Source organism: Antedon mediterranea, chromosome 3 (genome assembly GCF_964355755.1).
Source record: "Antedon mediterranea chromosome 3, ecAntMedi1.1, whole genome shotgun sequence".
In the NCBI taxonomy this organism is placed as follows: domain Eukaryota; kingdom Metazoa; phylum Echinodermata; class Crinoidea; order Comatulida; family Antedonidae; genus Antedon; species Antedon mediterranea.
In genome coordinates, this window is record NC_092672.1 from 31,850,629 (window position 1) to 31,867,568 (window position 16,940).

The following is a 16,940-nucleotide window of genomic DNA, read 5'->3' on the forward strand; positions in this document are numbered from 1 at the left end:
AGAGAAAATTACGACACTTTTTGGTGAATTCTATATTTAAAATTCATGGTTTAAACAGTCATGTAAAATTTCTTTTTACAATAAAATTGTAATTTGATTCTATAAGAAGTAAAATTTGATGAAGATTTTGCATTCAGTTTAACAGTAGGTTATTCTCCATCCTACTACAGCAGCTTGCGGCCAAACTAAATCTACAGTTCAGCCACAATTGCATCCTTCTATCTACACAAGAAAAATGTTTAAGTATGTGTCTCCCAGTTTAGTTTATTAAATGATTGAAGAATCTTGAAAAAATATTTTATGTTAATTTTCGTCTGAATCTGAAGAAAAATGGAAATCTTCCACAACATCTTCATCATCACCACCAACATCAATTGGCTTTCTTTGTTCTTTCTTTCCTTTCATTTTTCCATTTGTTAATGATTTACTTCTGTTTTTATTTTTACCAGTTCCCTTTTCTTCTTCATCACTTCCCTCATCTTCATCAATTTCTCCTCCATCTTCATCACTTTCTCCTCCCTCATCACTTTCTCCATCCTCCTCATCACCCGACATGTCATCTTCCGAAGATCCAATATCCAAATCACTCAGATAATCATCTTCATCTGAATCATGCTGTGTGTTCTTCTTTTGAAGTTTTCTTTCGGCTCTTTCTAATATGTCATCTTCAGAATCACTACCAGTTGAGTTGAAGAGGTCACTGAACTCCACCTTGTCCTGTTTCTTCTGCTTTCGTTGCTTTTCAATTGTCGGCAGCTCATCATCAATAAGCTATAAAGACAAATTAAAACTGGATTAAAAACAAAATTGAATCTGGCACAGATGATTTCTTGTATAAGATGAGCACCACACTGTTGGACCATAGAATAGCAAATACCTGATTGAATGAAGGTTTGCTGTAGTGTTAAAATATATATTGCTCATCATTCATTTGACAGTAAAGTGTCCCCTTAATAGGGTGTTCTGTAAATAGGGGTTTGCTGTAGTGTTAAATATATATAATATATTCATTTCACAGGAAAGTGCTTTCCTCATAGGGTGTCCCCTGAATAGAGGTTTGCCATAGAATTTACAATATAGATTGCCATTCATTTTACAGGAAAGAGCTATGTCAAAAATAGATAGCAAGAATTACTTACCCTTTCTTTACCAGCTTCTTCTCTCAATAGTTCCTCTTGTCTCTTTTTCTTGTACGATACATAATGCTTTATCAATGGCGTTGACTGCTCTTTCAAATTCTTTTCCCATTTAGACTATAAAAACAAATTATTCAAGTAAATTACCTACACATAGTTCCTTCAGAAAGACTTAACAAGCCTCTCAATATAAAGAGATTTTGCCAGAGGGACAAGATGATAAGATAATGATGTTGGTTGGATTTGAACAAATAACACTGGGATTGACAGGCAACCATATTAACACTCAAGCTTACAGTGCCACTATGGCAGACTGAGCTAACTAATGAGTGGTTAAGACCATGTAGCCATAACATCGGCAAGGGTTCGAGGCTCAATCGCTCCATGGTTCTGGTGGTAGAATAAGTCTTTTTGATAAGGACTATAAACCATAGGTTCAGTGTACACATCTAGCTCATGTACAACCTAGTACATCTTTCTAGACGAGTAGGGGGGGCTACCCCGGTGTGTTAGTACATCACAGTCACTGATCACAACTGGGTCCTCTGGGAGAACAGTCTTTAAGTGAAGATGTCACTCAGTATAAATAAAATATTTTCATTAAAAATATTTCAACGAATCATTAAGGTGTTATTTGAATACAACCGTGTAGTCTCACCACAGCTTGGCTATCAGCAATGCTGAAGGCGACCGTCTCTCGCTTCCTCGTTATCATGGCAAAGTTTTCTTGAATTTTGTCAAGAATAAGTTTGATTGGCTTGCTGTGATTGGTTACTTTACAAGATTTTAAAAACTTCTTGAGCTATAAAAAAAGAAATCAGATTAAATATAAATTTATTACCATTTTTCCATAAAATGTGAGCAGTATTATGCATTTTGATAGGTGAACGTCCTATCTGGTCAGTATAAGATCTTTGTCGTATAATTACCTGGATAATGGCTGGCAAAGCAAGCTCTGGGAAACCTATACACTGACTGTGAATCTGCATGTGATCCAGTAACAAGTCACACACTTGTTCAATAACACCATCCTGAACGACAAAAGAATATAAATGGTGGCTATATTAGTCAACTTAATTAAAAGTCATTGGCAAGCTTCCGTTGTAGGATGGAGACTGTAATTCAAGACCGTGACGAGCGGAATTTGTGTTACAATGTCAAAATATAAAAATTACAGTCTCCCTCATCTACTCCCTCGAACACAAAATTAAAAAACTTGATCATGTGACTGGACATTTTTACTGGTTTCATTCAGGTTCACCAGTTTTGAGACATTACATCGTGGCAAAATATAAAAGTACTCATATGTTTGTACTGACAGTATTGTTATATCTGTACTCTGTATGTGTGAATTGCGCATCAGTCACAAACTGTGCTGAAGACTTCCAAGACTTAATCTTGATTCCCACTTAGAACGTAACGCAAGGACGTACATGCAACGAAGGTGAGTTGACCAATCACAAGCAACAGCTGGTATGATCCATCGTGTTGTGATTTTTCAAATTACTTGCATTGCATTTTATCCTAGTGGGAACCAAGCTTTAGTAACACAAAAAGTCTCTACATTACCACTAAATGTCTGTTCCCACTTACTGTAAATGCTCTCTCCTTTATCTGTGGTTTGGATAGTTTCAGGATAACAGTAAAGTTAATGGGTTTCATGCTGACTGCCGAGTTCTTCTTATTGAAATTAGTGTGTTCTAGAATCTAAACAAACACACATTTATGTTAAAAACATAGTACTAGAATATACATTTTAAAGACATGTTTCCTACGGGTTTTTTTTCAATCTAATTTAAGGTCTCAAACTGCATTTATGTAAAATAAAATACTTTATCAATATATGGGCCTATTGCGATAATTTGTTTCGTCTTTAAACGGTAAAGAATGTGAAATATAAGCCCGCTATAATTAACCGGATGCATTGCACACAGATTTATTTTATTTTGGTTTTTTCTGTGATTCACTCACAAAGGTGAAAAAAATGCAAGAATTGTAATATTTCAGCGAAAATACTGGGTTTCCCCCGAATTTGTATTACAGATTCTGTCAAAAACAGAAAGACAATTATTGTAGCAACTAAACAGTGTCGGGCTAGGCAATGTTCGTACGTTACCGTTAACGTTAAATGCAGAAACTAACTAAACAGCGTCGGGCTAGGCAATGTTCGTACGTTACCGTTAACGTTACATGCAGAAACTTTCCAGCAAATAATGCTGAAAGTAAAACAAAGCGACAAATGAGAAAAGCATCTGCGAGAAGAAAAATATTCAGCTGTCCCAATCAACATTCCAACCAAAAAACAAACAATAATCATCTACTCCTATTTATCCAACAGTTTCAAAATTACCTCTAATATGAATGGTAGAAGTGGTATAAATGTTCCGGACGACTCCGACAGAAGATTGAGCGCCCTTACCACATGGAATCTAAGAGGGTAGTAACGTTCTGATGGTATCAACCTATTAAAAAATAATTAGTTTAAATTAGCTGTATTTTGTGCCCTTGTTATTAGTCAGTTTAAACATATTAAAGATGTATTGTCACCCAAAAACATGAAAAATGTAGATGAATGAAATTTTATTAGCCATTTAGTAGTTTTATTGAAATTGAACACTTAATAACATTGTTTTTATTGTTTAGGTGGACAATATATCTTTAAGATATGCTTAAAGAAAAAACATGTTCAGAGGGTTAGACAGACAGATATTTTGTCGATGTGAAAGTAGTTTTAAGCTGAGCCAATTCAATATATCTACAATACAAAAGCTTACTTCATAATACCAATAGCAGTCTGTACCAATGGATAGATAAGAGGTTGTAAGGCATCACACGGTTGAATGGTTCCAAGTACGCGACACCAGAGGGTCAAGCAATGGATGTACTGCCAGTTGTAGACAGACTGGTGCGTATCCTATAAGAACAAACCACAAAGTCTTTGTTTATTTTATTTATTCTTTTTAGGCATTTTATAGCCAAGGAAGACCACAAGTGAACTCAATCACTGTCCTTCTCTCAAAGGTGGCAAAACTGTTCACAACACAAACATATACACAACACAAACATATACACAAGATGCTCTACATAAACAAAGACTTAATTACAAGTCTTTGGGAGTGGAGTTGTAAATTGTCATGAGAAAAAATCCTGACATATGACAGGACTTCAACCCAGGACCCTTGGATTGGTAGCCAAGCATCATAACCACCAAGCCACAACTCCACTTTATTCCAACACAATCTCAGTAACTCTTCAGCTCTGTCTACACTATCAAACTTTATGTTACAAAAAAATGTGTTGTGCCCATATAATGGACATGATGATGTCATATCACTATTATATTTATTTAGGCTCATCACCCTTTTTTGTCAAAATAGTTTTATAGTGTAGACAATGCACCACAATACACATCAACATGTCCTGATTTCTTGCACTTATTTTTGGATAACTTAATTTTTTCTTGAATATAGTTGAATAGTAGTGACAGTTCGTTTTGAGACACACCAAGTAGATACAAACTATTGAGTCAAACAGTCGCTCTACACACGCTTAAAAGTTTATAAGCATGCATAGAATTAATTTATTTTCAATAGGAGCATAGTCTGTTGGTGAGTTGTGAAAACAAATAGTCTATAGTAATATTTAGCACAACAAAAAAAGGCCATGCTTTAAATCTTATTATATATACAGTCGACTCCGCCTAAGTCGAATTCGCGTAAGTCGAAAAATCGCGAAAGTCGAATTTTTATGAAAGTCCCAATTCTTTCCTATACATTACTGTGTAATTTTTATTTGTAAGTCGAATTTTTCTAAGTCGAAATTCGTCTAAGTCGACGTCTTTTTGCGGTCCGAATACACACATTCTTTAGTGATTTATATCGTATAAGTCGAAGTCACAAATCACGCGGCAACAACGCGCTAAAAAAGCCGATGAAACGTACGTAAAAAAAAAAAACGACAGAGGAGATAATGTGGGACCATATCGGTTCTCTCAAGCAGGTTGTATAGTATAGGCGGCGTCCTACAACTCGCGCTAGTGTATAGTGTATGAGTTTCAGAGTTGAGAACTTGAGCAGCGTTTTGTGGGTACCCATTTTGTGCTAGACAGATGGCAATAAACAATGGATACCGATTTCGAATAAGAACCGAAATGTATTTATTATACGTTTTCGTATTGTTTCGGGTTTAAACCATAAAAGAAAATACAGTTTATCATTTATTAGGCCTAGCTAGCTAAGCAAACTCAAGTCAAGAAGACTCATCGCGTGGGCCGCGATCGCGACAGGGCCTACCAGGCCTAGCCATAGCGCGGCTAGTGAGTGAACCTAGGCCTAGGCCTAGCATTTTTTTTTTGCAAATCTGTAAGTCGAAGGTCACGTAACTCAAATTTTTATACCGGTCCCATTAGATTCGACTTAGGCGGCGTCGACTGTAATATATATAACTTTTACCAGGCATGACTGTGCAGTACAGACAATGGCCGTTTTCAAATATGGCTTAATTTAACCTACGAAAGAAATTAATTAACAATATCTACACTGTGAAACTAATTTGACAAAAAAAAAAAAGATGTACCCAAATAAGGTATTGATATGCCCGAATATGGTAGTGATATGACATCACCATGTCCATATATGTGCACATCACATTTTTTTGTCACATCAAGAACTTTACCTTTTCTTTCACTGTAATAGCATTGCGCAAATGAATTGCCAGTTGTCGTATATAAACAAAACCGTGCTGGTAGGTCACTGCTACGTTTACGGCAAACATCTCGGTTATCGAGCGCTGCATGAAGTTGATCAGTGGCAAAGTGGTGACGGACGTGAATTTAGAGTTGCGTACAAACGCCAGGTACATTTGCTGTAACAGTAATATAAAAACAATTATTTTTTTAAAACTTTAAATTATTTTGGACATGGTAAAGGCGAGTCCCCGTTCATTCTGAAGGTAGGGGAATGAGCTGTTAGGAGCTCATTGTACTAAGCCTCGGCATTATGTGGTAGGGTGGCCAGTTCTTTTCCATGCCGCCTTATCTTCAACCAGGTACTCATTTACAGCCGAGTAGACTGGGAGTTATCGGGAATTTAACCCCGGTCTCTCTGTATGACAGCCAAGTGTTCTAACCACTCGGTTACTCAACAACTTTGGACAAGATACCTAATAAAATAGAAATAAAAGTCCTCACCTTCAAAATAAATTCTAGCCTCGCTTTTGGCATATACCTTGTAATTTTGTACAACGCTAGGAACGCTAAAATACGTACAGATTCCTCACCAGTGCTCCAGATAATCACTAGTTTCTAAGTACAAAAAGGCATATTTAAATACATTAGTTTGATTTCTATATTTAGCTAATCAATTTAAAAGCCTTTAGAGCACAATGTTTTAAGGAACAGAGAATTATAGTATAATTCTGGCACTAACATAAAATGAGATTTTGTCAAAAAAATTACCTTTATGAGTGTTGTTGCTACTTTGGAAAAACAGGCGACATACGGAATCATCGCGTTGATGTGTCGTAAAACAACGCTGACAATAGAGGGCTCCGTCATTTGGCTGACCAGCTAAAATAAATACAAGGTTATAGGTTGAAATTGTGTACGCAACAGTCGTTGTACAAGTTTGTATAGTGATGAGGTTTTTATTATAAGAATCAAATACCTTTATTAGATCTGATAAATATGTTTTAACATCATCTTCGACTTTTTTCCATTTTGGTGACAAAGCTGGACGGAGTAATCTATTACAACAAAAATAACAAAAATTCTACTAATGACTTTCAGATTTATGAGACAAGTAGAGTAAAGAAAACAAATGGTGTTTTAAAATAACAGTAAAATGCAACTAATCATGATGATGAGAATGCTATTTAAAGCTGAACTATTTTTTCCAAAATTTATTTGCCAATATTAAACTTAGAGAATAACAAAAATGATTTATATAATGCTTAGTATTGCTTGTTATATCAAAGAAAAACGTTTTTAATTAAAAAAAAACGAATGAAAAAATCAGTTCTAAAATATTCCTATTAATTTTCATTATTCTTTAGAGAAATATTATATAAAGTCTGTGCTCATAAATAATTTTTTGTTACTCCTGCAAAGAAGGAATATTCTGCTGACTTTTTCATTTAAAGTTTATAACTAACAGTCACGTAATATATAAACAAATCAGGTAAAGAACAGTTATGTATTGATTAAAAAAGGTAGCGGTCCGATATTCAAAAAGTTATTTTTTATTAAACTACATGTTGATTTTTGTATGTACATTGCATTTCAAATTCTCAAAATGTTGAGCATGCAATAGAACCATTCAATAGAACTTTTACAGTGCAATAGAACCTAATTATACTGACACTTTGAAAGGCATTTGTTAAATTATCTACGGCCAAGGATACACACAATTTTACATAAACACTGAATTAAGAAATAATCATAATAATTTTTCTGTATTAACATCACTTAACAATAAATTAGAGTATATTATAATATTGATTTATAATCGAATGCAATATTAGTATTAAATCATATACAATAATAACATATTAGGAATTATCATAATAACCATTTAGATTATATTATAAATACATATAATTAATGTATAGATTAACTATACTAGCAGATTTTTATCTGAATTAGTAACTAGTAACTGTGCTGACTCTCATAGCTAGATAGTAATTTGAGCAATATGGCGCAATGGTAAATAGTTGGACTGCTATGTAGAAGGGCTTATAATAATATAAGGAAAGATGGTTTACTAATTGTCTTGTCCTTCAGATGGGGCTATAAGTTGTTGGCTGCACCGTACATAGTATATTTTTATAGAAAAAAAAAACCTATTCTGTGTCTAACCACACAATAAAATTTCACTTACTTTTTCTCCTTTGTTTCTTTTAGATCTAAAGCTTTCTGTAGAGTTCTTGCAACATGACGAACACACAAATTAATCAGAGCATTAAAAACTGCCAAAAGAATCATTTTTTAAGTTAAAACAATAAGGCAATTTCATAACTGAATGCAAATAAACCATAAAGAGTAAAATATTCTCACTAAAATAAAATTTACATGGTGGCTAGCAGTTGGTACACAATATAAGCATAATGGCTGTGCAGTTACTACACTGTAGTTGCCAAATTTCTAAAGCTCTATCTGCACTATCAAACTAGTTTGAAAAAAAGTGTAATGTGCCGAAATATGGTAGTGATATGAGATCATCTTTTTGTCAAATCAAGTTTGATAACAGAGCTTAAAAGAGATTGTCCTCATGAGAAACTGGTTCCAAATTTCAAAACTTTATCATTCTTGAAAATAAACGTTAACAAATCTTACAAATTATAAATATTCATTCTTTTACAAAAAAGAATAAATGATCAAGAAATCCCTTATTAAGGGATTATATCATGAATGGTGTTATTGAAAATATATTAAATAATAATGAATAATTCAGTCATTTTAAGAAACACTACAATGCTGAAAGGTTATAATGATTTCTAATCTAAATTATATAACCTTTATTGAGTCTAATAATCAGCTTCAGCTAGTAGCTAGATGGACCACCCTCATAAAATATAGTTGAAAAAATGATAGGGCAACTTAAGAGTTCCATATAATTTTCTTAGGCATACTTGGAGAGGCCACTTGTTAAATTGCTCCCCAATGTTTTTAGAGAGCATTGTGGGATTTAGAACAATCAATAAAACTTAAATGTTCAATCAATCATTTAATAACCAAGTATATTATACAGTAATTAATGTAGTCATTAAAAAGGAATAGCTAAAGGGAGAAATAACATACTAAACAAATAGTTTACAGAATGTCTACACTATCAAACTTTATGTGGAAAAAAATGTGATATGCCCATATATGTCATATCACTACCATATTTGGACATATGACAACCATATTTGAGCATGTCACACTTTTTTTGTCAAACTAATTTGATAGTGTAGATAGAGCTATTAACCAACCTTCACTTCCTTGAACTCTATATCGGGCAAATCCTCTTTTAACTTTCTCGGAACTAGTCTGTTGCACAGCTGCTTTGAAGGCACGAGTGACTTCATGGAATGCTTTAAGAGAGTGAGACTCCTGCAAAAAGACCAGTCTTAGATTATCATAAAACTATTTATAGTTGTGGGTTTGAACCAAAAAAAGCAACAAACTGCACTAACTGTTCCCTATATAAATGGAACAATTACCACAATATGATTAAAAAGATGAATACATTTTTTGGTTGTACGTAGTATTGAGGGCGCTGCCATTTCAGAGTGCAATCACTAACTGTCCTCTATTTTTGGACAATATTTACCAAATTCCAATAAAAAAGTTTTAACCTTAAGAGTCATTTAAAACTCCAAATATTGTTATGCATGGTGGCGAGGGCGCTGGGTTTGGTTGCATAGGAACGTAAAAGCTCACCTTAAATGCGCGTGTCCATTTACTTATCATAGTCAACGTAACAGGTTTGCCACGGTTGCGATCTTTCTTGTTTGATTTCGGTTTATCTTCCACTTCTGTTTCCTCCTCTTCACTCTCACTTGCTTCCTACACAAGAAATGAACAAAATAATTTAATAACAATAATAATAACAACAACAACAATCATTTTTAAATTGAATGTAAGTCACAGATAAATAAGTCATGGTATTAAAATTTAAAAAAAATGTTTTATTTACCTCTAAGGTTGTTGGCGGTTTATGAATTTCTTCATCGTCTGAGCTTAAATCATTTGGGTCAAAGTTCAAAAGCTCTTCATCATTTTCTTGAAGAAACTGATAAAACTCAGGGTCAGACTTCTTGAGGTTTTCCAAGGAATTTTTGTGCTTATGTGCCACAGACAATTTCTCAGTATTAGGCCTAAATATAATGAGAACAAAAATGTTCATATTGATAAATAACAATGATTAATTTTGAATATGCAATTTTAATATCACATAATAAAAATTATTTACCTGAAAAATCTGTAGTTTAAAGCAACAAATACTGTAGTCAAATTGACTGGAAGTCAATGGGTTTTTGGTTGAATTTAACCATTTATTTTGCCTTGAATTGAAAACATTTTTTTAGTTTTTTTTTTTTTACAGGAGTGATGATTATTAAAACCTACGAAATGGTCTATTCAATGTCTTTTTTTACTAATCTTCATTTTTCATGTTTTTGGGGGGACACAATACATTTTAAAAAATGTATTTTTGAGATTTAATTTACTTCTTTTTCTTGGTCGTTTTGTGTGATGCTTTCTCTTCTGTTCCATCATCCTGTTCAAAGTCACTGGAGTCTAAGTCATTCTCAAGAAATTCATCGACACTCATTTCCTCTAGTTTTCTGTGTGGTTGAAAAAATTTAAAAAAATTGCTTTACAAATTTACAAGAAAAACTGAATTGAAATAGAATTAGGAATAGAAAATACATTTTTTTTATAACATTTATTTATTTAAAAAATATATCTACTACCTATATTTAAATAAAATAGGTTGAGCCTACTAGTACTAGCTAGTACTAGTAGTAGTAGGCCTAGGCTAGATGTATACAATAACTTCAAGAAATTCAAGCCTTTCCAGCAACCTTCTTCTTCAACCAATATGGAAGCAAGGAGATAGACGAAACGACCACGCACTGGCTAGCTGCCTGCCCTAGCTCGTCCAAGCTAGGCTTAGGGCCTGGCCCTAGCCCTAGCTAGCGTCGCGATATGGCATGAACTTGGTGAATTGCGATTACCTAGGCTAAACTTATATATTCAATAAAATAGAAAATGTATAGATATGAATAACTATGTCTTACTGTTTCTTTTTAGCAGACGCCATTTTAATAAATAATTGAGAGTAAGCACAAAAACACGAACAAAAAGGTAGAGTAAAGCAAACGTCAACAACACAACATGTGTTATTTCTTGGCCCTCAATTTTCCATGTGTGAATTCGATAACGAGGTAGAAAAGGTTGCCAGGTTAAACCGTTTCTTTTATGCAAATTTACCCAATAAAAAATTACTAATGACTGAATTAATGTTAATCAAGCTAATGTTAATTGTAAGTGTCAATTATATTTATTTTATCTATCAGAATTAAGTTAAGATCCATTGAAATATTTTAAGTTGTGACATTGTAAATCAGGAACGCGTTACACACATTGAATATGACGCGACTTGGCGTTTGGGAATTAATCTGACCATCTCTATGATCTGACGGATTTTTAATTTAAAAAAAAGATTAATGCAATAACTGCATAAAAAGAACAATTAAATATCCAAAAATAACATTAACAATGACTAGGCCCTAAGCATGTATTTCGATAACCATTCCGGGCGCTACCGGACGTAGTTCCAGGAGCGCGGGTCAATAAAAATAAAGTTATTTCGTTGCGCTTGGATGGAAACTAATAACGAACGAGTTTTATTACAAATAACGTTGTTTGAAGAAGTATTATCTCCGTGCAATTGATACATAATTCACACCAGTGAAACACTTGGATAATCCAGCGAGTGAGAAAAAAAATTACAATTTTAAGTTATTTAAGCTAAAACTTCGTTACAATTAATTGAAGCTTGACTGAATCCAGTTTATTCAGGGTCTGTGGTGTTTATGTTATTAAATTAGCAACAAGACGTCTGAAAATTATTAAGATATGAAAATATTTCTACCTGCGTCTAATAAGGGATTTATCAAAAGGTTGGCAAGATAAAAAAAATCATCTTAGCGGGGCCTATTTCAAATGATCTTTTGCTTCAGTCCGTTTTCAAAATAACCTTAAGCAAAATATTTTTTATGTTTTCTTTTATAAATCTTGATATTAACTATCTTGGTTTCCATCAAAAAATTGATAAAGCCAGTCGAGGAGTCCGTAACTGAATTTTCGGTAATAATGTTTAGGTGAGAAATAAGCTTTGTTTTCACAGCTTTTCAGAGAATTTATGTTTTTTTGTGAAATTCAGGAATATTTACATTGTGTTTATATATAGGCATATATGAATATATTTAAAATGAATGGTTCTATATACTTATAAATTATTTATTTTTATAATCCACAATTTATTGGCGTTCGTGTGCTTTATCAATAAAAATTGTGATAAACGATCGAGCGAAGGATGTAGGCCTTATAATTAACATGGTGAAATTTTAAATTTATCACCAAAAACTAGACTTTTAAATAATGTAACACAATTCATCTTAGACTTCCAAAGATCGCGTGTTCTTATAATAATTTCACAATCATGCACACTGTATATACTCTTCAATGTAATAGATTCATCAATTATGGTTTCGATCGATTAACTACCTGCGCGTGCTTCTAATGCGCATGCGCTATATCTTGCCATTTCACCGTTGTGTTTGCCAGTCTGTGACCAAAAGACGTGAAATTAATATTTTAACTGTCGTGGCTTGTAGATCACTGTTAAAAGCAACAAGCGAATTCTTCTATCTACCGGAAGATATCGACGCAACAAACCGGTAAGTATGTACACAGTTTGGTTTAAACCATGGAAGAGTGAAATTACAATTTCACCCTTTCCTGGTTTAGACAGAATTTTAGTACCGGGCTGATAAGAAACGGTATAAAACAATCGTAATAATAAATATACTAGTAAGTTTATGTTATAATATCAATACATTGGATAGAACCGAAACAATTTGTTTATTGTGTTTTTTAAGAGAGGATATTTGCAATTATAATCATCATAATAACAATAGCCGTTTGAAATTAATAGGAGTAGTGATACACCGTTATACTGCAGTACCGTAGCGTGTGTGCATTACTTTATTTCAGACTATTTGCATGCTACTAATCTAATAATCTATTTCTACGCAGCGTATTATATTTAAATATACATTTTCATCATTATCATTCCATCGTGTTGAAAAGTAAATTTTTCTTACCGTTATTACCCTCATCATCATTTTTAAATCATCTTTATACCAAATATAATCATCTTTAGCCTATAATTGCTATCATACTGTCATTACGATTTTTATCATATCATTTATCATTATTTTTATTTCATTACCATATTGACATATTAATCATAATTTTCAATCATAATAATAATCACACAGAATCATTGATTCAGTTCTCATCTTAATCATTTTAATAACCGTATCATAAGTTTTTTTAGGTAAGGAAAACTAATGGGAAATATAATTTATCATCATATTCCATTCATTATAATATTGTCATATTAATCATAATTGTTTTATCATTATCATCATCAGAATCATAATTATTGTTTCATTCTTCATCAATTTTCCTCTTTTTTTTTATCAATTGCGTTATCTTAATCATTTAATAATCATAAATTGGAGTAAAAAAATATTGTCAAAATAGCAACAAACCAATGGGAACGCCAAGTAAAAGGCAAGCCGATTCTTGTACTGTATCATGTCTTAGCGATAATAAACACCCCGCAGTATCGTGTCTGCTGACTGCAACAGGCTCACACCACATACCTCCTAATATTAACTATGGATATCAATGTTATCGAATAACAGGCCTGAAGCAGTATCATTTTTCTTTCTTGTTCGTTTGAAAAAACATCGTCAAAATAACATGTCTTCGGTTTTGTCATGAACTAAGAAGTCATTTTATTCAATCCATTCATTACAAACATTATAAGAAATAGCGAATGTCATTAAGACAGTATTATTTTCTGTACTGTATATAAATTGTACAGTAGGCAAATCCTGTGATACATAATAAAACTTGTACCATAGGCCTGACAAGATGATACAAAATATGTGACACTATATGACAGATTGTGCCTATGATACACTGGCCATTATAATACCATGTATAAGAGATACAGTATACACAGAGGATCGGATCATTGTTACATGCAATTATAATTAATTCTTTTTATTTAATGAAAAACTAAATACGCCAAAATCTATTTATTTCTAAGAAAGAAAAATTACAGTAAACCTATAATAATTGTTCGTAACATTATATGAAGGATATTAAGCCAATTCAAGCCGTCGAGTGATTCAAAATATAGGTCCTGCTTTTTACTTCAGTCATGTCATGTTCTACTTTCGTATACGATGTAAAATAAAACTGAAGTGTTTTTATTTCTGCATATAAGAAGAAGTGAAAAGGCTATGGTTTTCATTTCCGACACGTAAGTTTCTACTTTCGTAAGATGTAAAATAAAACTAGAATGCAGCCTTGGGTTTTAAAAGATTTTAAATTTCAAACGTAAAACAAATCGAGAGTCATATAGTTTTCATATCCGATGCGTTACTTTCGTATGCCTAAGATTTGAAAAAACAATTACAACAGTATAGCGCATTTTGTAATATTTAGAGGAAGAGATTTAAAGGGGAGCTCCGGGTACAACCTTTCTATTGTTCATTGTATATATAAACCTTTGCAACAACATTGATAATAACCTCATTAATTTTTCATCAGCGGTAAAGCAGAACGAGCATAAGTAAAATAAGTATCTTTTTCAAAAAGTGGTGCTCAATGACTTTATACATACGATATGAATTCTACTGATTGGCCGAGTGGAATCGGTTATATCACGTTTCCACAGGCAGTTTATCGGTTAATTATCGGTTAATTTTTGGCTGTGGAAACACGGCCAATGACAGACGCTCAGTGGATAACCATTTCAATAAAAGAATATATTTTCTGTGTAAAATTGATTAGTTTTTCGATTTATATCAATTAAATTATATAAATTATAGAATTTATTATTGAATTCATCTTACTAACATTACAAAAAGTCATCACTTTAAATTTAAAAAAAAAGCTTGTTATGCTTTACGACCGACGAAACAAAAGTGGGGGTTGTTATATCGATATTTAAAATGTTTAAAAATTGAGTCCGGAGCAACCCTTTAATGTTAATAAATGTCAATCCTGGGAAAACAAATCAAACAACAGCTATTATATTCCTGGCTTTCAAACAGCTTATGATTGAAAATACAACTTCAGTATATATTGCCTGCTGGCAATACCTATAATATGGTCACGTACTATGCGTCGAAGTGAAACTCGCGGGTGGTATAAAATTATCATAAAACCGTACAGATCTCGGAATAACTTATGAAACAAAAATACATTGTTAAAATGATAATTATACACGAAAAACCAACTGATCTGTAGATCAACTTGATCGATTGACAAATCGACACAGCTATATCCTTAATGGTTCTATTTCAGAATTCTAAAATAACAAAAAAAATACAAAAATAACGGTAGGCCTACTGTTACTCCTCAGTACTTTAACACGCACAACACTCGCGTGTACATTTCGAGTGAAATTCAAGGTTAGCTGTATTCAGTCTAGTATAGAGCGTATCACAGGTATGATTGATTTCAGTACAGACTACATTATGATCATTTACAGGCTAGGCCTACTACTACCCTAGGCTACACATAAGGTTGAATACATTATTTCTTTTAACTTCTTCATCTTTGTTAAAAATATGATTAGATGTCGACTTGAGATGAAGAATTACAGTGCGTCCTTGAGTTGAGTAATCTAAATTCATCTAATTCACCCATCGAGTATAAATGCACAATACAAAGTGAATTACAAATACACAATTCGTAATTAAATTTGTATGTATGACTAGATACAAAGAAGTTGCACTTTGAAGAAAATAAATCAGAGAGATGACCAAAAGAAATTAAATTCAATAATTAAAGAAATAGAAATATTGCATATATTTCCTCACAATTTGGCAGTAGCATTGAGAAAAGAAACAACGCGCGTACACAAATTAGTCTCATTTTATCATTGTTTAAACGAGCGCGTACAACATTTAACATATTTTGAACGCGCGCGTGCAAGTTTCATACTATTGTCATCGTCAATTGACCGCGCGCGTACACATGTTATCAGCTTGTGAACGACCGCGTGCAAATGTCCCTAGCATTGTCAACATCATTTGAACGCTCGCTTTAAATATGTGTTAAATTTTGTCAAAAACATTATGATTCCTTAATTGAATTTGGTTACCATGGTTCAATAATATAATTTGTGTTTGACCTTTATGAACCTACACCCTCACATCATTCATGTTGTGAACAACAATTCCGTTGAGACATTTACAAATTATTTCGTGTCATGCACAGAGGAATCTTACGTAAGGTGTTTTTTTTCGTCAAACATTTTTATCCTGTCATCATCAATTTGATGGATTGTGTTATTCGAAGGAACGAAAACCTACAATTTAGTTTAATGTTAATAGCACCCTTCTGAATTGTAGCAGCAATGTTGACAATAATGCTTGAACACTTGCATAGAGTAGTTAAGCGAGTTTCTATGTTTGGGTGCACAAAGCAGACTTAAGTCAACATAAGATCTAGGAGATTTGACGGCAACAGCAAAATGCAGTTGACAGGCGTTAAACATGAAAAATGAAGATTAATTAAATCAGACTTTGAATAGGTTATTTTGTAATTTTAATAAAGTTAATCACTTCTATAGAAAAAAAACCTGAAAAAAATAAGGGTTTCCCCTATAAAATGACAAAATAATTAATGGTTGTTAGATTCAACCAAAAATCCATTGGCTGGCAGTCAAATTGACTATTTTTTGCTTTAGATTACAGTTTTTTTAGGTAAATAATTTTTTTTTCAATTTAAAAGTGACATTAAAATGGCATATTAAAAAAAAAATTAAATAATTATTTTTTCTGGGGGACAATACATCTTTAAAGGCTAGCTTCAAGTTTGAAATTTCTATTGTTTATTATAAAATATAATCTATAAATATTGTACGCTTACATGCGCATTTATAAGGTGTACTAATGGAAAAAAATTACATAATTAACTTAATAATTTATCATAATTTCTTGACAGGT

The 16,940-nt window shown here is 32.6% G+C and overlaps 1 protein-coding gene across 1 annotated transcript; it reads right to left on the reverse strand.

The window, feature by feature from the left end:
• Positions 1–15: 15 nt before the first annotated feature.
• Positions 16–11,047, reverse strand: LOC140045227 (nucleolar complex protein 2 homolog). The gene is made up of 17 exons (XM_072090049.1): positions 10,917–11,047; positions 10,344–10,460; positions 9,812–9,992; positions 9,556–9,681; positions 9,105–9,225; positions 8,012–8,099; positions 6,800–6,878; positions 6,592–6,702; positions 6,325–6,438; positions 5,811–5,999; positions 3,911–4,050; positions 3,487–3,598; positions 2,730–2,843; positions 2,066–2,167; positions 1,795–1,938; positions 1,140–1,253; positions 16–771 (listed from the first exon to the last, which is right to left on the reverse strand). Exons 1-17 carry the CDS (start codon positions 10,937–10,939, stop codon positions 304–306), a joined length of 2,343 nt encoding a protein of 780 aa, XP_071946150.1. The 5' UTR covers positions 10,940–11,047; the 3' UTR covers positions 16–303.
• Positions 11,048–16,940: the final 5,893 nt, after the last annotated feature.

What these genes read in the sequence shown, in the direction of transcription:
- LOC140045227 (XM_072090049.1), bottom strand. Translation starts at nt 10,939, where the DNA reads ATGGCGTCTGCTAAAAAGAAACA. An exon ending in TTGCTGATAGCCAAGCTGTG is followed by an intron (nt 1,254 to 1,794) that starts GTGAGACTACAC and finishes TTGTTTTTATAG; the next exon opens with TCTAAATGGGAAAAGAATTT. An exon ending in AAGAAGCTGGTAAAGAAAGG is followed by an intron (nt 772 to 1,139) that starts GTAAGTAATTCT and finishes TTGTCTTTATAG; the next exon opens with CTTATTGATGATGAGCTGCC.